The 27,044-nt window shown below is 49.5% G+C and overlaps 1 protein-coding gene across 1 annotated transcript in view; it reads right to left on the bottom strand.

Annotated features, from left to right (window-relative positions):
* Window positions 1–13,209, bottom strand: part of LOC127576405 (uncharacterized) — a 159,621-nt gene extending 146,412 nt beyond the window's left edge. The window contains exons 1-4 of the mRNA XM_052026915.1: window positions 13,153–13,209; window positions 6,343–6,509; window positions 5,658–5,878; window positions 529–792 (exon numbers count right to left, since the gene is read on the bottom strand). Of these exons, the coding sequence (XP_051882875.1) occupies window positions 529–792; window positions 5,658–5,878; window positions 6,343–6,509; window positions 13,153–13,209 (709 nt within the window). The remainder of the gene's footprint in view (window positions 1–528; window positions 793–5,657; window positions 5,879–6,342; window positions 6,510–13,152) is intronic.
* Window positions 13,210–27,044: the final 13,835 nt, after the last annotated feature.

The raw sequence follows: 27,044 nt of genomic DNA, 5'->3' as shown, positions 1-27,044 counted from the left end.
TTATGTCCGATTGTCCCTCAGCCCCCGAGGAACTTCAGACAACTTCTCTTGACTTCCTGGCTTCTCTACTCAATGCCCCCAAACAGTGATGGCAAACATGCCACATGCCTTCTTTAACACCCGATCCTCTTGTGTTATGGACTTGAGGTCCTTCTGGATTTCTCCTAAGGAAACAAGATGCCTTAGTATTCAGAGCTCCTTAGGACTGGTATTGGCATTGGGATTGGTTTTGGATCTTCCCATTTACTGAAAATTTTTTGATCTTGTACGTTAAACTCTCAAAGCCCAACACCTCACATTTGCCCAGATTAAACTCCATCTCCCATTTCTCCACCCAAATTTCCGACTGATCTGTATCTTTTCACAACCTTCTCCAGTGTCCACAATTCTGCCAATCTTTGTTGTACCATGAAACAATTTCAAACCAAGTATTCAACAATCATTGGAAAACAATTTTAAGGTTACAGTCACTGATGCCAGTGCAGAAACACACCCACCCGAGGAGGTAACAGCCCCACCCACATTCACCTGTGCAGGAGGCTCCAGCATCCTCTCCGTGTGTGCAGTTATTCACCCCCCATGGGCTGGCAGGGCACTGGTCCAGGGCAGTCTCTGTCCCGTTACACTTCAACCCATCCACCCAGATGTCCCCTGTGCCCTCTCCGTAGGAGGCATCTCTTGTCACTGACCGGGCCGTCCCACAGTTCAATGCCCTGCAGACCACGTCCGCCGCATTCGTGTCCCAGTTCCTGCCACAGACGGTGCCCCAGGCAGAGTTGTGATAGACCTCGACTCTCCCGGAGCACATGTTGTTCCCCTTCACCAGCCGGACCGGCACCGGGCCTGGAACAGAGGCAGGAAGGTGGTTACAATTAGGCTCAAGTTACCAAAAGGTACCGAGAGTGCTGGCAGAGAAGAATTAGTCTGTGCGACGTGAAATGGCGATGGCAGTGCGGGGGGATTGGGGTTAGACTGGCTGGGATATTAATGGTCGAGGAAAAGAACACAGAACATAGAACAGTACAGCACAGGAACAGGCCCTTCGGCCCACCATGTCTCTGTCGACCGTGTTGCCAATCTAACTATTCCCACCTCACATGGTCTGTCTCCCTCTGTTCACTATCTGTTCACCTGTCTTTCTAAACGCCTCTTGAACATTGTTAGCGTATCTGCTTCCACTGCCTCCCCTGTAATGCTTTTCACCCACCTACCAGCCTCTGCGTAAGGAATCAAGCCTCATCAATCTCCTTTAAACTCTCCCACTTTCAGCAGCAACTCACGTCATCTGGTTTGTGACATTTACACCCTGATAAAATAATGCGATCATTAAGCCCCTTCAGAACTTTATAATCCGATTGCCCCTCAGCCCCGATGAACTTCAGACAACTTCTCTTGATTTCCTGGCTTCTCTACTCAATGACCCCAAACAGTGATGGCAAACATGCCACATGCCTTCTTTAACACCCAATCCTCTTGCGTTATGGACTTGAGGTCCCTCTGGATCTCTCCTAAGGAAACAAGATGCCTTAGTAGTTCACGAGCTCCTTAGGATTGGTATTGGCATTGGATGTTGGATCTTCCCATATACTGAAAACTTTCATCTTACACCTTAAACTCTCAAAACCCATCACCTCTCACGTCTCCACTTTAAACTCCATCTCCAATCTCTCCACCCAAATGTCCGACTGATCTGTATCTTTTAAACAACCGTCCCCAGTGTCCACAATTCTGCCAATCTTTGTTGCACAATGAAATGATTTCAAAGCAAGTACTTCAAGAATAATCGGAAAACAAGTTTAAGGTTAAAGTCACTGATCCCAGTGCTAGAAACCCACTCAACGAGGGGGTAAGAGCCCCACCCACATTCATCTGTGCAGGAGACTCCAGCGTCCTCTCCGTGTGTGCAGTTGTTCACCCCCCATGGGCTGGCAGGGCACTGGTCCAGGGCAGGCTCTGTCCTGTTACACTTCACCCCATCCAGCCAGATGTCACCAGTGCCCTCTCCATAGGAAGCATTTGTTGTCACGGACCGGGCCGTCCCACAGTTCAATGCCCTGCAGACCACATCCGCCGCATTCGTGTCCCAGCTCCTGCCGCAGACGGTGCCCCAGGTGGAGTTGTGATAGACCTCGACTCTCCCGGAGCACATGTTGTTCCCCTTCACCAGCCGGACGGGCACCGGGCCTGGAACGGGCAGGGAATGTGGTGAAAATTAGGCTCAAGTTAACGACAGGTGCCGAGAGTCAAGGGAGAGAAGGATTAGACTGTGTGACGTGAAATGGTGCCAGGAGTGATCGGGGGAGTGGGGTTAGACTGGGTGGGACATTAATGGTCAAGGAAAAGAACACAGAACACAGGATAGTACAGCACAGGAACAGGCCCTTCGGCCCACCATGTCTCTGCCAACTGTGATGCCAATCTAACTATTCCCACCTCACATGGTCTGTCTCCCTCTGTTCAATGTCTGCTCACTTGTCTTTCTAAATGCCTCTTGAACATTGTTAGCGTATCTGCTTCCACTGCCTCCCCTGTAATGCTTTTCACCCACCTACCAACCTCTGCATCAAAAAAGTCATGCCTCATTAATCTCTTTTAAACTTCTACAGGCAACTTAAGCCGTCCGTTCTTTGATATTTACACCCTGAGAAAATAATGTGACCGTCAACCCTCTTCAGAATTTTATGTCCGATTGTCCCTCAGCCCCCGATGAACTTCAGACAACTTCTCTTGATTTCCTACCTTCTCTACTCAATGCCCCCAAACAGTGATGACAAACATGCCACATGCCTTCTTTAACACCCGATCCTCTTGTGTTATGGACTTGAGGTCCCTCCGGATCTCTCCTAAGGAAACAAGATGCCTGAGTATTCAGAGCTCCTTAGGATTGGTATTGGCATTGGGATTGCTGTTGGATCTTCCCATATACTGAAAATTTTTTGATCTTAACCCTTAATCTCTCCAAACCCAACACCTCACATTTGCCCAGATTAAACTCCATCTTCCATTTCTCCACCCAAATGTCCAACTGTTTTCACAACCTTCCCCAGTGTCCACAATTCTGCCAATCTTTGTTGTACCATGAAACAATTTCAAAGTAAGTATTCAACAGTCATTGGAAAACAAGTCTGAGCTTAAAGTCACTGATGCCAGTGCAGACACCCACCCACCCGAGGGGGTGTCAGCCCCACCCACACTCACCTGTGCAGGAGACTCCAGCGTCCTCTCCGTGTGTGCAGTTGTTCACCCCCCATGGGCTGGCAGGGCACTGGTCCAGGGCAGGCTCTGTCCCGTTACACTTTACCCCATCCAGCCAGATATCCCCAGTGCCCTCTCCGTAGGAGGCATCTCTTGTCACTGACCGGGCCGTCCCACAGTTCAATGCCCTGCAGACCACGTCCGCCGCATTCGTGTCCCAGCTCCTGCCACAGACGGTGCCCCAGGTGGAGTTGTGATAGACCTCGACTCTCCCGGAGCACATGTTGTTCCCCTTCACCAGCCGGACCGGCACCGGGCCTGGAACAGTGGCGGGAACGTCAGTGAGTTTAAGGTCAGGATAATGAAGGACGTGGGAAATAAGGAGGGAGCAGGATTCCACATTTTGTGATATTCATCGGATCTGGGAAGGTGTGGAGATGTGTTGGGGTTGGGGGGGGGGCGGAATCCCATGGGGGACAGATAGAGGAGGGCGAGTGGGATTAGGTTGCGTAGGACATGAAAGGTGAAATGTGGGAGAGGGACGGCAGGATTTGACATGGCGGATTCTTGAAGGGTGTGGGGAGTGTGTGTCGAGTTTGGTTGGACTGTGTGGGACATTGAAGGGTGGAGGGAGTGAGGACAGTTTGGTTGGACTGTGTGTGTCATGAAAGTGTGTACGGAGTGTTGAGCTTGTCTTTCTGGGACACGAAAGGGTGCAGGCAATGGGGAGAGTTGGGTTGAACAGTGTCGGACACAAAAGGGTGCCAGGAAGAGGGAAATCAGCCTTAGAGTGGGATGTACATTGAAGGCAGAGGCAAGGTGGAGTTGGGTTGGAATGCACGGGGTGTGTTCGTGTGTGGAGGACGAGTGGAGACTGGGGTGTCGTGGCCTTCAGTGGTTGTCGTTTAGAATTTGGGAATTTTGTAACAAACACGTAACAAACTTTGGAACCTCGATATAGGAAACACAGAAAAACTACAGCACAATTCAGACATTCGAGCCCACAAAGCTGTGCCGAACACGTTGCACCTAGATTTACTACGCTTACACATAGCCCTCTATTTCACTCAGCTCCCACGTACCTATCATAACAGTCTCTTGGAAGACCCTATCGTATCTGCCTCCGCCACCGTTTCCGGCAACCCATTCCACGCACTCACCACTCTCTGAGTAAAAAAACTTACCCCTGACACCTCCTCTATATCTACTCCCCAGCACTTAAACCTACGTCCTCTTGTGGCCACCATTTCAGCTCTGGGAAAAGCCCTGACTATCTGCCCAAGCATACCTCTCATCATCTTATACACCTCTATCAGGTCCCCCCTCATCCTCATCTCTCCAAGGAGAAAAGGACGAGTTCCCTCAGCCTGCTTTCATTTCCGCATTTCAGGCAGCATCCTTGTAAATTTCCTCTGCACCCTCTCTATGGCTTCCACATCTTCCTGTAGTGAGGCGACCAGAACTGAGGCACAATACTCCAAGTGGGATCTGACCAGGGACCTATAGAGCAGCAACAATACCTCGGCGGCTCCTAAATTCAATTCCCTGATTGATGAAGGACAAGACACCATATGTCTTCTTAACCACAGAGTCAACCTGCGCAGCCGCTTTCAGCGTCCTATGGACTCGGACCCCATGATCCCTCTGACCCTCCACACTGCCAAGAGTCCTACCATTAATATTATATTCCGCCAACATACTTGACCTACCACAATGAACATCTTCACAGTTATCTGGGTTGAACTGCATCTGCCACTTCTCAGCCCAACTCTGGCATCCGATCTATGTCCCTCTGTACCTTTGACAAGCCCTCCAAACTATCCGCAACACCCCCAACCTCCGTGTCATCCGCAAACTTACTAACCCTCTCCTCCAGTTCCTCATCCAGGTCCGTTTATAAAAATCACAAAGCAGTAAGGGTCCCAGTACAGATCCCTGAGGTACACCACTGGTCACCGACACTCCACTCAGAATAAGACCCTTCAACAACCACTCTATGCCTTCTGTGGGCCAGCCAGTTCTGGATCCACACCGCAACGTCCCCTTGCATCCTATGTCTCCTCACCTTCTCCATAAGCCTTGCATGGGGTACCTTATCAAACACCCTGCTGAAATCCACATACACTACATCTACTGCTCTCCCCTCATCGATGTGCTCAGTCACATCCTCAAAAAATTCAATCAGGCTCGTAAGGCAGCACCTGCCCTTGACAAAGCCATGCTGGCTATTCCCAATCATATCATACCTCTCCAAATGTTCATAAATCCTGCCTCTCAGGATCTTCTCCGTCAGCTTACCAACCACTGAGGTAAGACTCACCGGTCTATAATTCCCAGGGCTTTACCTACTCCCTTTCTTGAAAAAGGGAACAACATCTGCAACCCATGTTTCAGGTGGCAATCCCTGACTGCAGTGGGGAACCCCACCCACCCGAGGGGGTGACAACCCCACCCACACTCACCTGTGCAGGAGACTCCAGCGTCCTCTCCGTGTGTGCAGTTGTTCACCCCCCATGGGCTAGCAGGGCACTGGTCGAGGGCAGTCTCTGTCCCGTTACACTTAACCCCATCCAGCCAGATATCCCCAGTGCCCACTCCGTATGAGGCATCTCTTGTCACTGACTGGGCCGTCCCACAGTTCAACACCCTGCAGACCACGTGCGCCGCATTTGTGTCCCAGCTCCTGCCGCAGACGGTGCCCCAGGTGGAGTTGTGATAGACCTCGACTCTCCCGGAGCACATGTTGTTCCCCTTCACCAGCCGGACGGGCACTGGGCAAGGAAAAGAGACCAAAACATCCCGAGGAGGTCAGCAATATTTCAACTCTCGATGACGGCAAAGATTCAGAGACGTGCAGCACAGAAACAGGTTCTTTGCCCACCTTCTCCATCTCCACCTTCAAGTGGCCTTGCATATATCAATTACCCTCCTATTTACCAGCATTCAGCTTTTGCCTTCTCTTCCGTGAGGATTGAAGTGCTCATCTACAGAATTATTTTATGTTGTTCGAGTCCCTGCCTCCCCCCTACCCCAGCCAGGCCCTGCTCTCCAGAACCCACCCACACGGTGAGTGAATATTTCTATCTGTGAATCCCTGTGCACCTCCTCGTCCCTCACCCTCAACCTGTGCTGTCTGATTTCAAACACCCATGTGCCTTCTCATTGTCTGCCCTCTTCCTGCCCCTCATCATCTCACATACCTCCTTCAGTTCCCCCTTGGCTTCTCCCACGCCCGGGAAACCAACCGCACGTCTGTACGGTCGCTCCTCACTGGTGAAATGCTCCACCCCAGACAGTATCGTGGCGTACGTCCTCTGCATTGCATTCAAGGCATTTCAGGTGTGTTGAGCAGAAATGTGCTCAATCTGTTCATGAAGCTGTACTATAACCTCCCTCCTCTTATATACCATGCCTCAGCAAATGAAGACCAGCATCCCTGTTATAAGACTATTTCCCACTACTTTTCAATGGTTTCCTCAAACTTTATCATGTTTAAACTTAGAAAAAATTAGGAGTGGCTCTGTGGATTCTTTGCTTAAATTTGAGGAAGTTTGGAGTCCATTCATTCAATATTTTCATATGATAGATCCCTTTTCAATAATCCTTGAACTTAGAGGTGCGGAGTTGACGACATAATAATGCTCTTTGTTTATCGAGAAATGTCAGTCCAGTTTTTTTTCTTCTGAAATTTATTTTGTTTTGTTTTATTACTTTTTGTTTCAATTTGGGTTTTTTTTAATATAATGTCTTTTTCTTTCTCATTTTGATTTTTTTTTGTAACATATTCATTTACTAAGAAATCGTGGGGCTTAGAATATACCTTTCTTTTATTCTTTATGACTATATATGTCATGATTGTCCTCCCGATCTCTTTGTATTACATGTATAATTACCGATGTTATATGTATTATTCTGTATTTATTTGAAAATTAATAAAAAGATTGAAAAAGAAAGACTATTGAACGGTCCCCAAGATAGGATGAACCTTTGACCTCACAATCTATGTCGGTATGGCCCTTGCACCTTATTGTCTGCCTGCACTGCACTTTCTCTGTAACTGTGACTTAGGGAAAACGTCCCATCTGGATGCATCACGGCTTACAAGGGGAGGTTACGTAGACAAGGACTTTATTTCCTGGAACACAGGAGATTGAGGGGTGACCTGATAGAGGTGTATGAGGGGCATAGACAGGGTGAAAGCACACAGTCTTTTTCCCAGAGAGGAAGGGAGCTAAAAACAAGAGGCCACAGGATTAGGAACAGAGGCAAGAGATTTAAAAGGGATGTCAGGAACAGCTTCTTCACACAAGGGGTGGTGCATATTTGGAACGAGCTGCCAGAAACAGTGGGTGAGCCGAGCACATTAGCAACAGTTAAAAGCCGTCAGGATAAGTCGATGGAGAGAAGGGGTTCAGAGGGCTGTGGGCCAAACGCGGGCAGCTGGGACTAGCTCGCTGGGCAACACAGTTGGCACGGACCAGTTGAGCTGAAGGGCCTGCCTGCTCGCTGTCGGACTCTCACAGAGTTTCCTCAACCAATATATAGAGGGCCCTATGAAGAGGAGGTAACACTGGGTAAGTGATTGAAATGTGGCGGGGGAGCAGTTTGTGACCAGAAGTTGTAAAACAGCAATGGGGAGCGGTGGGAATGGGTCCACCAGTTACAGTCCTGAACTGGGGCCCAAATCCAACGTGGATGGCTTCCAACAGGAACTTGCAGAAGGTCAATCGGGAGAGGCTGTCTGCAGATGGAGGGACCCCTGGTAGGTGGGAGGCTCAGGGACGGCAGGTCCCCCTCGGGAGTAGGGAACCCTGGGCGGTGAGGGAGATCCCATTCCAATGCATCCTGGCTTGGTACGGCAACTGCTCTTCCCGGGACCGCGAGAAACTGCAGAGAGTTGTGGACACGGCTCAGCACATCACGGAAACCAGCCTCCCCCCTGTGGACTCTGTCTACACTTCCCGCTGCCTTCGTAAAGCAGCCAGTATAATCAAAGACTCCACCCACCCTGGACATCCTCTCTTCTGCCCCCTCCCGTCGGGCAGAAGATACAAAAGCCTGAGGGCACATACCACCAGGCTCAAGGACAACTTCTATCCCACTGTTATAAGACTATTGAATGGTCCCCTCATACTATAAGATGAAGAAGAAGATATCTTTATTAGTCACATGTACATCGAAACACACAGTGAAATGCATCTTCCTGCGTAGAGTGTTCTGGGGGCAGCCAGCAACTGGCTCCACGCTTTCTACGCCAACATAGAACGCCCACAACTTTCTAACCCGTACGTCTTTGGAATATGGGAGGAAACCGGAGCACCTGGAGGAAACCCACGCAGACACGGGGAGAACGTACAAATTCTTGACAGACAGTGGCCGGATTTGAATCCGGGTCACTAGCGCTGTAAAGCGTTATGCTAACCACTACACTACCGTGCCTGGACCTTTGACCTTACAATCTACCTCATCGTGGCCCTTGCACCTTATTGTCTGCCTGCACTGCACCTTCTGTGCAACTGCGACACTTTATTCTGCATTCCATAGCAACACACACAAAATGTTGGAGGAACTCAGCAGGTCAGGCAGCATCTATGGAGGGAAAGGAACAGACAATGTTTCGGGCCGAGACCCTCCATCAGGGACTGGAAAGGAAGAGGCCAGATGCCAGCGTGAAAGGGTGGGTGGAGAGGGGAGGAGCATGAGCTGGGGGTGATGGGCGAGTGTGATCGTCTGCCCTCTTTCTTTCCGGTCCTGATGAAGGGTCTCAGCCCAAAATGTCAACTGTTCATTTCCCTCCGCAGACGCTGCCTGGCCCGCTGAGTTCCTCCAGCATTTTGTGCGTGTCGCTCCAGATTTCCAGCATCTGTTGTCTCTCTGGTATCTCCATTCCGCACTCTGTTATTGTTTCCCCTTGCACTACCTTAATGCACTGTTGTCATGAAATGATCTGTCCGGATGGCATGCAAAACAAGTACCTCGGCACGTGTGACAATAACAAACCAATTTAGAGTCATACAGTCATAGAGCCAACACAGCACAGAAACAGGCCCTTCGGCCCATCTAGTCCATGCCGACCACGGTGCCCCACCAGCTAGTCCCAATTTCCTGCGTTCGGCTCATCTCCCTCCAGGCCCTGTCCCTCCCTGTACCTATCCAAGTGCTTCTTAAATGACACTGTTGTACCTGCCTCACCCACTTCCTTCGGCAGCTTGTTTTACACACTCTCCACCCTCTGGGTGAAACAGTTGCCCCTTGGGTCCCTTTCCCCTCTCACCCTAAAACTATGGCCCTCAAGTTTTGGAGACCCCTACCCTGGGGAAAAGACTGTCACCATCCACCTCATCTATTCCCCTCATAATCTTAAACACTTAAGGTCGCCCCTTCATTCTCCGATGTTCCGAGGAATAAAGACCTAGCCTGGCCAACCTCTCCCTGTAACTCAAGCCCTCGAGGCCCGGCAACATCTTCGTAAACCTTTTCTGCACTCTCTCCAGTTTAACCATCTCTTCCCTACAACAGGGTGACCAAAACTGTACGCAGTACAAGCGCGGTCTCACCAACAACTTATACAAGATAAGATGAGATAACTGCAACATAACATCCCAGCTCCTGTACTCAGTGCCCTGACTGATGAAGGCCAGCATGCTAAACGCCTTTTTCACCACCCTGTCTACCTGTGACTCCGCTTTCAACGAACTATGCACTTGTACTCCTGGGTCCCTCTGTTCTATTACACTCCCTAGTGCCCTGCCATTCATACTACAAGTCCTACTCTGGTTTGACTTTCAAAACACATCACCTCACACTTATCTGTATTGAAATCCATTTGCCACTCCTCGGCCCAATAAATTTACCAATTTACCATCTGCCTTCCTCACTACCTTATACCTAGGCTGATGCCTTCAGAGATCTTTGAACTTAGAACATGGAACATAGAACACTACAGCACAGTACAGGCCCTTCGGCCCACAATGTTGTGCCAACATTTTATCCTGCTCTAAGATCTATCTAACCCTTCCTTCCCACATCGCCCCCCCATTGCTCTATCATTCATGTGTCTAAGAGTCTCTTAAATGTCCCTAATGTATCTGCCCCCACAACCTCTGCCAGCAGTGTTCCACGCACCCACCACTCTGTGTGAAAAAAGTTACCTCTGACATCCCCCTTATACCTTCCTCCAATCACCTTAAAATTCTGCCCCCTCGTGTTAGCCATTGTCGCTAACTGGGAAAAAGTCTCTGACTGTCCACTTGATCTATGCCTCTCATCATCTTGCACACCTCTATCCTGTGACGGAAATGTCAAATACATCAATACTTAAATCATAGCTTTAAGTGAGACGGGAGAAGCTTGAAGGAGATTTACTGTGCAAGTTTCTTATTCCCCACACAGAGGGTGTGCTGGGTGCCTCCCCAGTGAGCTGCCAGGAGAAGTGCTGCAATCAGATACAACAGCATGATTTCGAGAGGCACATGGACAGGCAGAGAAAGGATGGAGATAGACCACGCGCAGGGAGATGCGCAGATTAAATTGGCATTGTGGTCAGCACAAACAGAGTGGGACAAAGGGCCTGTAACTGCTACACTCATCTCAGTTCTGAGCTCTCACGGGGGGGTGGGGGGGGGAGGGGGAGAAGGGGGGAGAGGGAGAGGGGGAGGAGGGCGAGAGGGGGGGAGGGCGAGAGAGGGGGGAGGGTGAGGGGCGAGGGGGGAGGGGCGAGAGAAATGAGGGCAAGGGGAAGAGAGAATCGGAGTCATACAGAAAGGAAGCAGATCCTTCAGCCCAACTTGTCCATGCCAACCAAAGTGCCTTCCTGAGCTCGCCCCATTTGCTGAGTTTGGACCAGATCCCTCTAAGCCTTTCCTTGTCCGTGATTCTGTCCAAATGTCCTTTAAACTGTAATTGTACCTGCCTCTCCCACTTCCTCTGGCAGCTCGTTCCATATCAGCCAGGGTTCCTGCTCCTCATCACTGCCCAATGACGCCTGGGTGAGAGGGGGAGGGGGAGGGGGAGGGGGAGAGATCAGCCAGGGGTCCTGCTCCCCGTCACTGCCCGGTGCAGCATACAGGTCCTTGAAGCTGGGTTGCAGTAAAATGTCAAGGAGAAGCATTGGAAGGTGACTTACGATTCGCAGTAACACAGGCATGGAGCAGGAGAAGGGAAAGACAAGCCACCAGCTTGATGAGCTGCAGTCCCACCACGTCTGCCATTGTCACTGGAATTTGCAGTTGCTTGAATGTGGGGGCTGAAGCACCTTTTATCGCAGTCAACCCAAGACATTTGCATGGATGTGTCATATGCTGGCTCCTCCCAGGCGCCTCAGCACAGCCACTCACACAAATGGGAGCGGGCAGTGTTACTGCTTGTCTGTTGAGGGGGCAGTGATCAGCAGCAACAACCCTGGCTGATTCCCCCCCTCACTCTAACGTTGGGGTCACTGGGCAGTGATCGGGAGCAGCAACCCTGGCTGATTCCCCCCCTCACTCTAACGTTGGGGTCACTGGGCAGTGATCGGGAGCAGCAACCCTGGCTGATTCCCCCCCTCACTCTAACGTTGGGGTCACTGGGCAGTGATCGGGAGCAGCAACCCTGGCTGATTCCCCCCCTCACTCTAACGTTGGGGTCACTGGGCAGTGATCGGGAGCAGCAAACCCTGGCTGATTTCCCCCCTCACTCTAACGTTGGGGTCACTGGGCAGTGATCGGGAGCAGCAACCCTGGCTGATTCCCCCCCTCACTCTAACGTTGGGGTCACTGGGCAGTGATCGGGAGCAGGAACACTGGCTGATTCCCCCTCTCTCTCTAACCCAGGGGTCACTGGGCAGTGATGGGGAACAGGTACCCTGCCTGATGCCCACTCTCCCTCTAACCCTAGGGTCAGTGAGCAGTGATCTGGAACAGGAACCTTACATTTGTGGATGTACACAATGCCCCCGAATGTAGCAGCTCTCCCTTTGTACTGGCACTGGGGATTATGCCTCTCCAGTTCTAGAATAAATACATCTCCACCCGCAGTCCAGTGCTCCATCGGTACTGGCACCTAGTTCAGGATTCTCTTGTTAATATACTGAGCATAGAACATGGAACAGTACAGCACAAGGAAAGGCCTTTCGGCCCACCATGTCTGTGCCGAACACAATGACAAATTAAACTAATCCCTTCTGCCTGCACATGATCCATGTCCCTGTCTTCATGTGCCTGCCTAAAAGCCTTTTAACTGCCACTATAGTATCTGCTTTCACCACTACCCCTGGTAATGCAGGGGCAGGCACAGTAGTGTAGCGATTAGCGTAACACTATTGCAGCGCCAGCGACCCGGGTTCAATTCCAGCCACTGTCTGTAAGGAGTTTGTACGTTCTCCCCGTGTCTGCGTGGGTTTCCTCTGGGTGCTCCAGTTTCCTCCCACATTCCAGAGACGTACAGGTTGTGGGCATGCTGTGTTGGCCCTGCACATCTCCTTTAAGTTTTCCCCTTCTCATCTTAAAGCCATGCCCTCTAGTATTTGACGTTTCTCCCCTTGGGAAAAGATTCTGACTGTTTACCCTTTCTATGCCTCCATAATTTTTTTGCAAACTTCTCTCAGGTCTCCCCTCAGCCTCTGATGCTGCAGAGAAAACAATGTGGGTTCATCCAAACTCTCCCAATAGCTATCACCCTTGAATCCAGGCAGCCTGCAGGTACAACGGCAGTGCTGTTTTAGTCTGGCGGACAGACCTCTACCTTGCAGAAGCGAGACAGCAGCTCTCGGACACCTCCTCCAGCTCACCCCTGGACCAGGACCCCACGGACTATCATCAAACCTCTGTCTCCCCATACCGTCACAGATCCTTGAGATGTCCCCTCCACAGCCTCCAACCTGATCCTTCCCCGACCCCGCCATCTCCCACCTGAGATTCACCAACAAGACCACCCTATTCGGCCCATTGTTTCTGCCTGCTCTTGCCCTACTGAACTCACCTCCACGTATCGCAACTCCATCTTGTTCCCCTTGGTCCAGTCCCCACCTACACCCATGGTGGCCCGCGTGCTCTCCACCGCATTGACAACTTTCAGTACCCTGGCACCACCCCCCCCCCCCCCCAACTACCTCACGGAACATGGAACAGTACAGCACAGGAACAGACCCTTCGGCCCACAATGCTGTGCTCAACTAATTAAGGCAATGATGTCTAATTAAACTAATCCCTTCTGCCTGCACATGGTCCATATCCCTCCATTCTCTGCATATTCATGTACCTTTCTAGAGCCTTTCAAACACCTCTATCATATCTGCCTCCACCACACCCCTGGCAGTGTATTCCAGGCACCCACTACTCTCTATGTAAAATATACACAGAGTATAAACATCTATCCATATCCAGAGTATATACAATGCAGCACTCTCTCAGCACCAGGATGTATTAGAGTACATGGAAAATAAAACAGTACAATAGGTCCCCTCACACTCCCCCCTGCCAGCAGTGAACCTGATCCATTTCCTTGTGCTTGGGAAAACAATGAGCCTGTATCCCAATGATGCAAATACACAGCTCACAAGTGTCTTACTTTACCCATAGAGCACCAGATTGAATTATTCTGATGATAAATGACTAAGGAGTGAAGGGCAGGAATATATTAAAACTTGGTCCATTTGCCTGAAGCTGCGGGGGGGTGAGAGCTGATTGAGCAGTAACTGAGAGCAGGAACCCTGGCTGATTACTCCCCTCTCTCTCTAACACAGGGATCGCTGGGCAATGACAGGGAGCAGGAACCCTGGCTGATTCCCCCTCTCTCTCTCACCAAGGGGACAGACACAGGACTGTGAGGAGAGAGTGGGGCAGTGGGATTAGTTTGGAGACTGACACAGGGCTGTGGGGAGAGTGCGGGGCAATGGGAATAGTTTGGGGACTGACACAGGGCTGTGGGGAGAGAGCAGGGCAGTGGGATTAGTTTGGGGACAGACACAGGACTGTTTGGAGAGCAGGGAAGTGAGATTAGTTTGGGACTGACACAGGGCTGTGGGGAGAGAGAGGGGCAATGAGATTAGTTTGGGGACTGACTTGGGGACTGACACAGGGCTGTGGGGAGAGTGCGGGGCAGTGGGATTAGTCTGGGGACTGAAACAGGGCTGTGGGGAGAGAGAGGGGCAATGGGATTAGTCTGGGGACTGACTTGGGGACTGACACAGGGCTGTGGGGAGAGTGCGGGGCAGTGGGATTAGTCTGGGGACTGAAACAGGGCTTTGGGGGAGAGAGCGGGGCAGTGGTTTTAGTTTGTGATTGGTACAGTGCTCTTGAGCTAAAGGTAGAACAGTTGGATTAGTTTGGGACATACAGGAGTGTGGAGAGAGAGTGGGGCAGTGTGATTAGCTGGGATTGAGAAGAGCTCGAGGGAGAGCGGGGCATTGGGATTAATTCACAGATTAATGCAGGTCTGTGGGGGCTGAGCAGAACAGTGGGATTATTTTTTGGACAAACACAGGGAGAGAGCGGGGCAATGGGATTGATTTGGGTATTGTTGCAATGGTAACAGTAGTGGTATTGTATATAGTGCTCTTCGTGGTATATAACAACTGTGGCATTGTATTGTGTCACAGTTCTGTGTATAAATAGTGGTGTGTACAGAATGTCCCGTCACCACCCACTTTCAACCGTTCCTCATCAAAGGAACTAACTTGCTTCCTTGTGCTTGGGGCAACAAAGACCCACTATCCCCAGGATGCAAATACACAGCAGGCACTCATTTTGGCTTTACCCACTGATCACAAGGTTAACTTGCTCCAGGACAGGGGGTTGGGCAGGAATACATCAAAAGACGACCTGCTTGCTCTACTCCAGGGTGACTGCACCGTGGTTGGGAATAGAATGCCTCATTGATTTCCCCCCCCCAACTCAGGGGTCATTGGGCAGTGATGGGGAGCAGGAACCCTGGCCGACTCCCCTTCTCCCTAACTCAGGGGTCACTGGACAGCGACGGGGAGCAGGAAACATGGCCGATTCCCCCTCTTGCTCTCACCCAGGGGTCATTGGGCAGTGATGGGGAGCAGGAAACATGTCTCCCTCTAACCCAGATTGATAACAGGACGGTGGGGAGACTGCGGGGCTGTTGGATTAGTTTGGTATTGATACAGTGCTATCGGGAGAGAGTGCGGCAGTGAGTTTAGTTTGGAATGATACACGTCTGTGGGGCAGAGAGTGGGGCAGTGGGATTAGCTTGGGGATTGTTACAAGGCTCTGGGGAGAGCGCGAGGAAGTGGAATTACTTTGTGGGATTGATGCAGGGCTGCAGGGAGAGAGAGGGATAGTGGGATTAGTTTGTGATTGGTACAGGGTTGTGGGGTGAAAGTGGGACAGTGGGATTAGAACATGGATCTGTACAGCACAGGAACAGGCCCTTCGGTCCACAATGTTGTACCGAACCAATTATACTAGTAATAAAATGCCCAACTAAACCAATCCCTTCTACACAATGTCCATCTTCCTCCATTTCCCTCACATACATTCACCTATCTAAGAGCTTCTTAAATGCCTCTATCGTATCTGCCTCCGCCCCCACCCCAGCAGCACATTCCAGGCACCCACCGCTCTCTTTGTAAAAAAGCTTGCCCCGTACATATCCTTTGAACTTACCCCATATCACCATAAATGCATGCCCTCTGGTATTAGACATTTCAACCCTGGGGAAAAGATACCGGCTGTCTATGCCTCTCATAGTCTTATAACTTCTATCAGGTCTCCTCTCAGCCTCTGCCACTCCACAGAGAACCACCCAAGTTTGTCCAACCTGTCCTCATAGCACATGCCCTCTAATCCAGGCAGCATTTTGGTAAACCTATTCTGCACCCTCTCCAAAGCCTCGACATCCTTCCCATAATGGGGCAACCAGAACTGAATGCAATACTCCATATGCGGCCTAACCAGAGTTTTATAAAGCTGCAGCATAACTTCCTGACTCTTGAACTCAATGCCTCAACTAATAAAAGGCAAGCATGCCATAATCCATCTTTACCACCCTATCAACCTGTATAGCCACTTTCAGGGAGCTATGAACTTGGACCCCAAGATCGCTCTGCTCATCAACACTGTTAAGGGTCCTGCATTAACACTATATTGTCTCTTGATCCCCCAAAGTGCAACACTTCACATTGGGGCGAGTTGAACTCCATCTGCCATTTCTCTGCCCATATCTGCAACTGATCTATATCCTGCTGTACCCTTTGCCGGTCTTCTACACTATTCACAACACCACCAATCTTCATATCGTCTGCAAACTTACTAACCCACCCATGTACATTTTCATCCAGGTCATTTATATACATCACAAACAGCACAGGTCCCAGTACAGATCCCCGAGGAACATCACTAGTCACAGACCTCCAGCTAGAATAAGTCCCATGGACCACTACCCTCTGTCTTCTATGAGAAAGCCAGTTCTGAATCCAAACGGCCTATTCATCATAGATCCCATGCATCTTAATCTCCTGGATGAACCTCCCATGAGGGACTATGTCAAACACCTTATTAAAATCCATGAAGACAACATCCACAGCTCTACCTTCATCAATCACCCTTGTCACCTCCTCAAAAAACTCATTCAAGTTAGCAAGGCACAACTTACCCTGCACAAAGCCATGCTGACTGTCCCTAATTAGTCTGTGGTTTTCCAAATGCTCATAAATCCTCACTCTAAGAATCCTCTCCAGTAACTTCCCTACCACTGACGTGAGACTCACCGGTCCAGAGTTACCAGGATTATCACAAGATCACAAGACAAGGGAGCAGAAGTAGGCCATTCGGCTCATCAAGTCTGCTCCATGAGCTAAGAAAAAGAAAAAGGAAAAAAGGAAACAAAAAACTATTCCTTTCTAGCCCCAATTCCTGGCCTTATCCCCATATCCCTTGATACCTTGACTAATTAGATACCTATCAATCTCCTCCTTAAACCCCTCCAATAATCGGGCCTCCACTGCTGTATGTGGCAAAGAATTCCATAATTTCACTACCCTCTGGCTAAAGAAATTTCTCCTCATTTCTGTTTTAAACCAGTACCCTCTAATTCTAAGATTGTGCCCTCTGGTCCTGGACCCACCCACCGAGGGAAACGGCCACATCTACTCTGTCCAGTCCTTTCAACATTCTAAATGCTTCTATGAGGTCCCCTCTCATTCTTCTGTACTCCAGTGAGTACAGTCCAAGAGCCGACAAACGCTCATCATATGTAAGCCCTTTCATTCTGGGAATCATCCTCGTAAATCTCCTCTGAACCCTCTCCAACTTTAGCACATCCTTCCTAAGATATGGGGCCCAAAACTGCACACTGTATTCCAAATGAGGCCTCTCGTGCCCCGCAGAGCCTCATCAACACTTCCCTACTTTTATACACTATACGTCTCGAAGTGAATGCCAACATAGCATCCGCTTTCCTTACTGCCGATCCGACCTGGTGGTTAACCTTTAGGGTATCCTGCACAAGTACCCCCAAGTCCCTTTGTACTTCTGTACTTTGAATTTTTCTCCCCTTCTAGATAATAATCTGCCCCTTTATTTCTTTTCCAAAGTGTACAACCGCACATTTCTTAACATTGAATCTCATCTGCCATTTCCTTGCCCATTCTCCTAAACTATCTAGGTCTCTCTGCAACCTTCCTGTTTCTTCAATACTCCCTACTCCTCCACATATCTTGGTGTCGTCTGCAAACTTAGCCACAAAACCATTTACTCCATTATCCAAATCATCAATGTACAAAGTAAAAAGAAGCGGCCCCAACACCGACCCCTGCGGAACACCACTGGTAACCGCAGCCAACCAGAACAGGATCCCTTTATTCCCACCCTTCACTTTCTGCCTATCAGCCAATGCTCCACCCATTCCAATATCCGACCTGTAATTCCATGAGCTCTCATCTCATTAATCAGCCTCTTGTGCAGCACCTTGTCGAAGGCCTTTTGAACGTCTAAATACACAACATCCACAGCCTCTCCGTTATCCACCCAATCTGAGATTTCCTCAAAAAACTCAAATAGGTTGGTCAGGCAGGATCTTCCCCTCATGAAACCATGCTGGCTTGGACTTATCTTGCCTTGTACCTCTAGGTATTCCATAACCTCATCCTTGAGGATCGATTCCAATAACTTTCCCACCACTGACGTCAGACTAATAGGTCTGTAATTCCCTCAATGCTGCCTCCCACCTTTCTTATACAGCAGAACTACATTTGCATCCCTCCAGTCCTCCGGAACCGTGCCGGAGTCTATTGATTCCTGGAAAATTATCACCAATGCCTCTGCTATCTCTAAAGCCACCTCCTTCAGAACCCAGGGGTGCACCTCATCCGGTCCGGGAGACTTAGCTGTCTTTAGTCCATTTAGCTTTCCTAGCACCTTCTCTCTAGTAATCTCAACTGAACTCAGTTCCATCCCTTGAGACCCCTGACTATCCGGTATATTGCTGATGTCCTCCACAGTGAAGACCGATGCAAAATACTCATTTAGTTCCTCTGCTATCTCTTTATCCTCCATTATAATCTCTCCCGCACCGTTTTCAATTGGTCCTATATCAACCTGTGTCTCTCTTTTGCTCTTCATATATTTAAAAAAACTCTTAATATCCTTCGAATGTTATCTGCCAAATTCCTTTCATAATTCATCTTTTCTTTCCTAATGACCTCCTTAGTTTCTTTCTGCAGGTTTTTAAAAGTTTCCCAGTGTTCTGTTTTTCCACTAATTCTTGCTTCCTTGTATGCCCTCCCTTTTGCTCTTATTTTAGCCTTAACCTCTCGTTATCCAAATTTGTGTCATATTTTCATTCATAATCTTTTTTCTTGGAATATATCTATCCTGCATTTTCCTGATTTCTTGTAGAAATTCTATCCATTTCTGCTCTGCCGTCCCTCCAGCTAGCTTACTCTTCCAATCAATTTGGGCCAGTTTCCTCTCTCATGCCACTGTAATGTCCTTTGTTCCACTGAAATATCGATACACCAGTTATCAGCTTCTCCTTTTCAAATTTGAAACTGAACTCAATCATATTGTGATCACTAGTTTCTAATGGTTCCTTACCTTTAGTTCCCTAATCACCTCCAGTTCGTTACACAGCACCCAATCCAAAACAGCCGATCCCCTGGTGGGCTCATCAACAAGTTGCTCCAAAAAGCCATCCCGTAGACATTCCACAAACTCGCTCTCCGGAGATCCACTGCGTTGCTGATTTCCCAGTCCACCTTCACGTTAAAATCCCCCATAATTATCTTAACGTTATCTCTCTGACACGTTTTTTCTATTCTAACTGTAACTTATAGTCCACAACCTGACTGCTGTTCGGGGGCCTATATATCACTGCTACTATTGTCCTTTTACCCTTGCTATTTCTTAGCTCCACCCATAAGAATTCCACTTCTTCTGAGCCAATGTCCTTCCTTTCTATTGATTTTATATCATCACTAACCATCAGGGCCACACCACCCCCTCTGCCTACCCACCTATCCTTCCTATACACTGTGTACCCCTGAACATTCAGTTCCCAATCACATCCATCATAAAGCCATGACTCGGTGATTGCCACAATGTCATATTTATTAATCTGTAGTTGCGCCACTTTATTCCTAATGCTACGTGCATTTAAATATAGTACATTTAGGCCAGTATCTGCTACTGATTTTGTTGTACTTCTTTTGTTCAGCAAATTATCCTGACTTTTCTCCTGCCTGTCCTTCTTATCATCCTCACTGCACACTATCTTGGACTTATTTCTATATACCTCCTCCTCTATCCTAACATCCTGCATCCTAACATCCTGGTTTCCATCCCCCTGCCAGATTAGTTAAAACCCTCCCCAACAGCTAAATTAAATATTCCCGCCAGGATATTGGACCCCTTGGAGTTTAGGTGTAACCCATCCTTTGTGAATAGGTCATAACTCTCCCCTCATGTACCAAGACTTCTGGCTGATCACCCTCTCCCCTCAGAATATTCTGGACCCGGTCCATGACATCCCATACCCTGGCACCAGGGAGGCAACATACCATCCGGGATTCATTGTCAGGTTCACAGAATCCCTCACTATAGAATCCCCAATAACCACTGCATTACTCCTTCCCCGCTGGACCACAGCCAAAGTCCCGGTTGCTGTGGTCTTCCTTTGTCGGGTCATCCTCTCCAACAGAATCTAAAATGAGATACCGATTTTTGAGGGGGACCGCCACAGAGGTACTCTCTACAAATTCTTTATAGCTTCTGTCTGTCTCCTCCTCACTCTCCCTAATCAGCCAAAGGTCATCGAGCTGCTGCTCCAGACTCTCAACATGTTCCTTGAGGAGCCGCATCTCGATACACTTTGTGCAGATATAGTCATTGGGGAGGCTGGTAGTCTCCCAGGGTCCCCACATCTGGCACTCCAAACTAATCCCAGATGCATACTGCTATGGCACTGTCCAATACTATACTACGTAGATAAATACACCAGTGACTTACATCCGCTCTATAAATCTCACCTCTTACCCGATCTTGTCGAAGCCCATTGAGCCAAAGCCCAACCACTCTGCTCCCTCTCACTCCACTGCCCGCTGGATATGGCAGTCTTCTTTTTAAATTGCCCTCACACTACCGAGTGACGTCACGCGCCTGCGCAGTCACTTGTCGCTATCCCAAACACTAAGGGAAAAAAAACACTCGCACTTCATTAATTACCAGCTCTCTCGCCACCGATCAGAACGCTGAAGGTACTGCTGTAACTTTTAAATTGCCCACGCTACCAAGTGACGTCACGCGCCTACGCAGTCACTCGCCGCTATCCCGAACGCTGAGAAAAAAACACTCGCACTTTGTTAATTACTGGCTCTCTCGCCGCTGATTATCTGTTCTTGAATAATGGGACAACATTAGCTACTCGCTAGTCCTCTAGGACCTCGCCTATCTAAAGACGACACAAAGGTATTGGTCAGGCTCCAGAAATCTCATCTCTTGCCTCTCTCAATAACCTGGGGTATATCCCATCAGGCCCCGGGGACTTATCCACCTTAATGCTCTTTAAGAGACCCAACACTACCTCCTCCTTTATCTCGTATGCCGTAGCATATTAGCGTGGTCCACACTGATCTCCCCATCCTCCACATCCTTCTCCTTGGTAAATACTGATGCAAAGTACTCATTAAGGACCTCACCCACATCCTCCACTTCCAAGCACATGTTCCCTCCTTTATCCTTGAGTGGTCCTACCCTCTCCCTAGTTATCCTCTTGCTCTTGATGTATCTATAGAACGCCTTGGGATTCCCTTTAATCCTATTTGCCAATGACTTTTCATGGCCTCTCCTGGCTTTCCTAATTCCCTTCTTGAGTTCCTTTCTGGCTTCTTTATAATCCTGAAGGGCTCTGTTTGATCCTAGCTTCCTAAGCTTTGCATGCTTTCCCTTTTTCTTCTTGACTAAATTCACCACCTCTCTCGACGTCGTGCTTCCTTCTTACTGGAACATCCCGGTCCTGTACTCTGTAACACCCTCCACATGTCAGATGTGGACTAGCCCAAAAACAGCTGTTCCAAATTAATTCTCCCTAGTTCCTGCCTGATACTCTCGTAATTTGCCCTGCTCCAATTTAATACTCTCCTGCAACGTCCATACTTATCTATAGCTATCTTAAGACTTAAGTAGTTGAGGTCACTGTTTCCTAACTGTTCTCCCGCTGAAAGGTCGTTCACATGGCCAGGCTTGTTACCCAACACCAGGTCCAGAACGGCCCCTCTTCTCATTGGACTATCTACATATTGATTTAAGAAACCCTTCTGGATGCACCTAACAAATTCTGTCCCATCTAAACCTCTTACACTAAGGAGGTCCCAGTTTATATTGGGGAAGTTGAAGTCCCCCGTGACAACAACCCTATCAGTTTTACACATTTCCCTAATCTGCCTGCATATCTGTTCCTCAACGTCCCGGTGGCCATTGGGGGGAATGTAGTATAATCCTATCAGAGTGATTGCACCTTTCTCATTTTTGAGTTCCACCCATGTAGGCTCAGTGGATGAGCCCTCCATTATGTCCCCCCTGAGTGCAGCTGTGATATTGTCCCCAGTTTGTGTTTGGTACAGGGGTCCAAGGAAAGAGAGTGAGGCAGTGGGATTAGTCTGGGATTCATAAAGCAGTGTGCGGAGAGAGTGGGTCAGTGCAATTAGTCTGGTTTCAAGAAGGGCTCTGGAGAGAGAGCAGGGCATTGGGATCAATTTGCAGATTGATGCAGGACTGTGAGGAGAGAGTACAGCAGTGGGATCAGTTTGGGGACATACAGGAGTGTGGGGAGAGAGTGGGGCAGTGGAATTAGTTTGGGGACTGATGCAGGACTATGGGGAGGGAGCGATGCAGGGGGATTGATTTGAGTATTGTTTCATGAAGGGATATAGAGAACATCCCTTCACACACACACCTTCAACCAATACCAGACTAATTGCACTGCCCCACTCTCTCCCCACACCGCTGTATGCCCCAAGCACAAAGAAGCAAAATAGTTTCTTTGATGAGGAACATTTGAAGGGATGTTCTCTACGTACCTTCACGCAACAGTACTCAAACTAATCCCACTGCCCCGCTCTCTCCCCACAGCCCTGTGTGTCCCCAAACTCAGCCCACTGCCCCGCTCTCCCCACAGCCCTGCATCAGTCCCCAAACTACTCCCACTGCCCTGCCGTCTCCCCACAGCCCAGTGTCTGTCCCCAAACTCAGCCCACCGCTCCGCTCTCTCCCCACAGCCCTGTATCAGTCCCCAAACTAATCCAACTGCTTGGGGCAACAAAGACCCACTATCCCCATGATGAAAATACACAGCAGGCACTCGTTTTGGTTTCACCCAATGATCACAAGGTTAGCGTCCCGGGACAGGGGGTTTGGCAGGAATATATTGAAAGGTGACCTGCTCGCTCTACTCCAGGGGTGACTGCACCATAGTTGGGAATAGAATGCCTCGCTGATTCCCCCTCTCGCTCTCTCTCTAACCCAGGGGTCACTGGGTAGTGATGGGGAGCTGGAACCCCGGCAGATTCCCTTGTCTCTAGCCCAGGGGAGGGGGGAGGGGTGGAGGGGAGAGTAGGGGAGGTGTGGGGGAGGGGACGGGGGAGGGGGAGGGAGGGGGGTCTTTAAACAGGCCTTCAGCGAGAAGGCACAGGTAAGAACAGGTAAGATCTTTATTTTGTTGTCTGTAAGTCCTTAGCCCTTGACTCAGAGTGGGCAGGGTGGCAGTTAGGGCTGTGGGACTCTCCTCCTGCGAGATGTGGGATGTCAGGGAACCTCACCGTCTCCATGATGACTACATCTTCAGGAAGTGCACCCAGATGCAGCTCCTGACTGACCAGATCAAGGAAATGGAGCTGGAGTTGGATGTCAGGACCACCTGGGAAGCTGAGAGCCTCACGGATGAGACCTTTACCGAGGTGGTCACACCCAGGCTACAGGCTTCAGAGAATTGGGAGACCACCAGGAGAAGCAAGGGGAGTAAGCAGTCAGTGCAGGGTTCCCCTGTGGCCATTCCCCTCAGCAACAGGTATACCCCTTTGGATACTGCTGGGGGGTGGGGAGGGGGGCGGTGTAGGTGAAGATGACCTATCAGGGCACAGCAGCAGCAGCCAGGTCAGTGGCACCGAGGCTGCCTCTGAAGCTCAGCAGGGAAGGGTAAAGTCAGGCAGAGCAATAGTGATAGGAGACTCGATAGTTAGGGGGACAGACAGGAGATTCTGTGGCTGCAAAAGAGACGCCAGCATGGTACGTTGCCTCCCAGGTGCTCGGGTCGAGGGTGTCTCTGAGCGGCTGCAGAACCCTCTCAAGGTGGAGGGTGAGCAACCAGAGGTCGTGGTGCACGTTGGCACCAACAACACAGGTAGAAAGGGAGAAGAGGTCCTGCTCAGTGAGTACAGGGAGTTAGGAAAGAGGCTGAAGAGTAGGACCTCCAAGGTTGTAATCTCTGGATTACTCCCAGTGCCACATGCTAGTCAGGGCAGGTAGAATAGTTAAATGATTGGCAAAGGAACTGATGCAGGGGACAGGGTTTCAGGTTCTTGGATCATTGGAACCTCTTCTGGGGCAGGGGTGACCAGTACAAGAAGGACGGGTTGCACCTCAACTGGAGGGGAACCAATATCCTGGCCGGGAGATTCGCTGGTGCTACTCAGGAGGGTTTAAACAAGTTTGGTAGGGGGACGAGAACCAGAGCACCGGGTCAGAAAGTGGAGGGATTCAAAAGGAAGCAGAAGTCAGGACCAGTATAAACAGGCAGAAGCAAAGTCATCGATGGGACGGAGGGGGTGGTGTGCGTATTTTAATGCTAGGAGTATAATGGGTAAGGATGATGAGGAATGGATCAGTACATGGAACGATGATGTTGTGGCCATTAGATAAGACTTGGGTGAGAGAGGGACAGGAATGGGTGCTTAATGTTCCAGGGTTTTGATGTTTTAGAAACAAAAGAAAAAGAGGTAAGGGCGGGCAGGGGGGCAGGGAGGGTGGTAGTTGCACTACTCATCAGGGACAATATCACAGCTGCACTCAGAGGGGACATAATGGAGGGCTCATCCACCAAGTCTATGTGGGGAGAACTCAAAAACAAGAAAGGTGCAATCACTCTGATGGGATTATACTACAGACCCCCCCCCCCCACCAAATAGCCAGGAACCTTGGCTGATTTCGCCCTCTCCCTCTGACCCAGATTGATAGGGGACAGTGGGGGGACAGCAGAGCAGTGAGGTTATTTTTGGGGACTGACACAGGGCTGTGGGGAGAGAGCCGGGGAGAGGGATTCATTTGGATACTGTTGCAGGAAGGGAGGTAGAGAATAACTAATTTGCTTCTTTGCACTTGGAGCAACAAAGAGCTTTTATCCCAATGATGCAAATACAAAGCAGACACACTCTCAGTTTCACCCACAGATCACAAGGTGAACTTATTCTGTGACAAGGGATGGGCAGGAATACATAGTCACAGAGCACTACAGCACAGAAACAGGCCCTTCGGTCTATCCAGTCCACGTCGACCTGATCTTCTGCCTGGTCCCATCTCCCTGCACCCGGACCATATCCCTCCAAACCCCTCCCATCCATGTACCCATCCAAACCTCTCTTCAATATTACAATTGAACCCACATCCACCACTTCCGCTGGCAGCTCGTTCCACACTCGCACCACCCTCTGAGTGAGGAACTTCCCCCTCAGATTCCCCTTAAATGTTTCACCTTTCACCCTAAACCCATGCCCTCTAGTTCCAGTCTGAGGGGAAAATGCCGCATGCATTCACCATATCTATACCCCTCATCATTTTGTATACCTCTAGAAAATCTCCTCTCTTTCTCCAGCGCTCTAGGGAATAAAGTCTTAACCTATTCAGCTTTTCCCCATAACTCAGGTCCTCAAGCCCTGGCCACATCCTTGTAAATTTTGCCTGCACCTTTTCAAACTTATTGGTATCTTTCCTGTAGGTAGGTGACCAGAACTGCACATAATACTCCAAATTCAGCCTTGTGCAACTTCAACATCCCAACTCCTGCATTCATTGCCCTGATTTATGAAGGCCAAAGTGCCAAAAGCCCTCTTTATGAGCGTATCTACCTGTGATGCCACTTCCAAGGAACTATGGATCTGTATCCCCAGGTCCCTTTGTTCCACTGCACACCTCAGAGCCCCAACATTCTCTGTGCAAATCCTACCCTGGTTCATCCTCCCAAAGTGCAACACCTCGCACTAGCCCACTTATTTGGAAAAACAGCCTGCTGTTTGTAACCTAGGAGGTGAATGCACCTTGATTTCCCCCTCCCGCTTTCATCCAGGGGTCACTGGGTGATGATCGGGAGCAGGAACATGGGCGGATCCCCTCTCCATCTCTAACACTGGAGTCACTGGACCGTCACTAAGATCAGGAACCCTGGCCCATTCTGTAACTCTTATCTAACCCAGCGGTCACTGGGCAGCGTGGGGGAGCAGGAGCCCCAGCTGATTAAAAGGAGACACAAGAAATTCTGCAGAGGCTGGAATCTGGATCAACACACAAAAAGTGCTGGAGGAACTCAGCAGGTCAGGCAGCATTCGTGGAGGGAAATAAACAGTCTACGTTTCAGGCCGAGGCCCTTCATCAGGATTAAAGGGACATCCCATTAGAGCTGAAATAGCACATAGAACAGTACAGGCCCTTCGGCCCACGATGTTGTGCTGACCTATAGAAACAGCTACTCCCTGATCAATCTAACCCTTCCATCCTACACAGCCCATAAACCTAGATGTGCCTATCTAAGTCTTCTAAATGTCCCTATTGCATCAACTGCTACTACCACCCCTGGCAGTGCGTTCCAGGCACCCACCACTCTGTTTTTTAATAAAAAATAAACCTCTGACATCTCCCTTCAGCCTTCCTCCTCTGACATTAAACTGATGTCCTCTGGTATTGGCCATTGCTGCCCTGGGGAAAAGGTGCTGGCTGTCCACTCTGTCTATGCCTCTCATAATCCTGTACACCTCTATAATCACCTCTCATCCTCTGTTGCTCCAAAGAGGAAAGCCCCAGCTCAGTCATAAGACATGTTCTCTAATCCAGGCAGCATCCTGGTAAATCTCCTCTGCACTCTCTCTAAAGCTCCCACATGCTTCCTATAATGAGGTGACCAGAACTGAACACAATACTCCAAGTGTGGTCTAACCAGAGTTCTACAGAGCTGCAACATTACCTCGTGGCTCTTGAACTCAATCCCCCGACTAATGAAGGCCAACACACCATACGCCTTCTTAACCACTCTATATCAACTTGAGTGGCAACTTTGAGGGATCTATGGACTTGGACCCCAAGATCCCTCTGTTCCTCCACACTGCAAAGAATCCTGCCATTAAGCTTGTACTCTGCCTTCAAGTTCAT

This window comes from Pristis pectinata, chromosome 12 (assembly GCF_009764475.1).
Source record: "Pristis pectinata isolate sPriPec2 chromosome 12, sPriPec2.1.pri, whole genome shotgun sequence".
Classification (NCBI taxonomy): Eukaryota; Metazoa; Chordata; class Chondrichthyes; order Rhinopristiformes; family Pristidae; genus Pristis; species Pristis pectinata.
The sequence above is the reverse complement of the archived record's forward strand: the minus strand, read 5'-3'. Positions and strand labels throughout refer to the sequence as shown.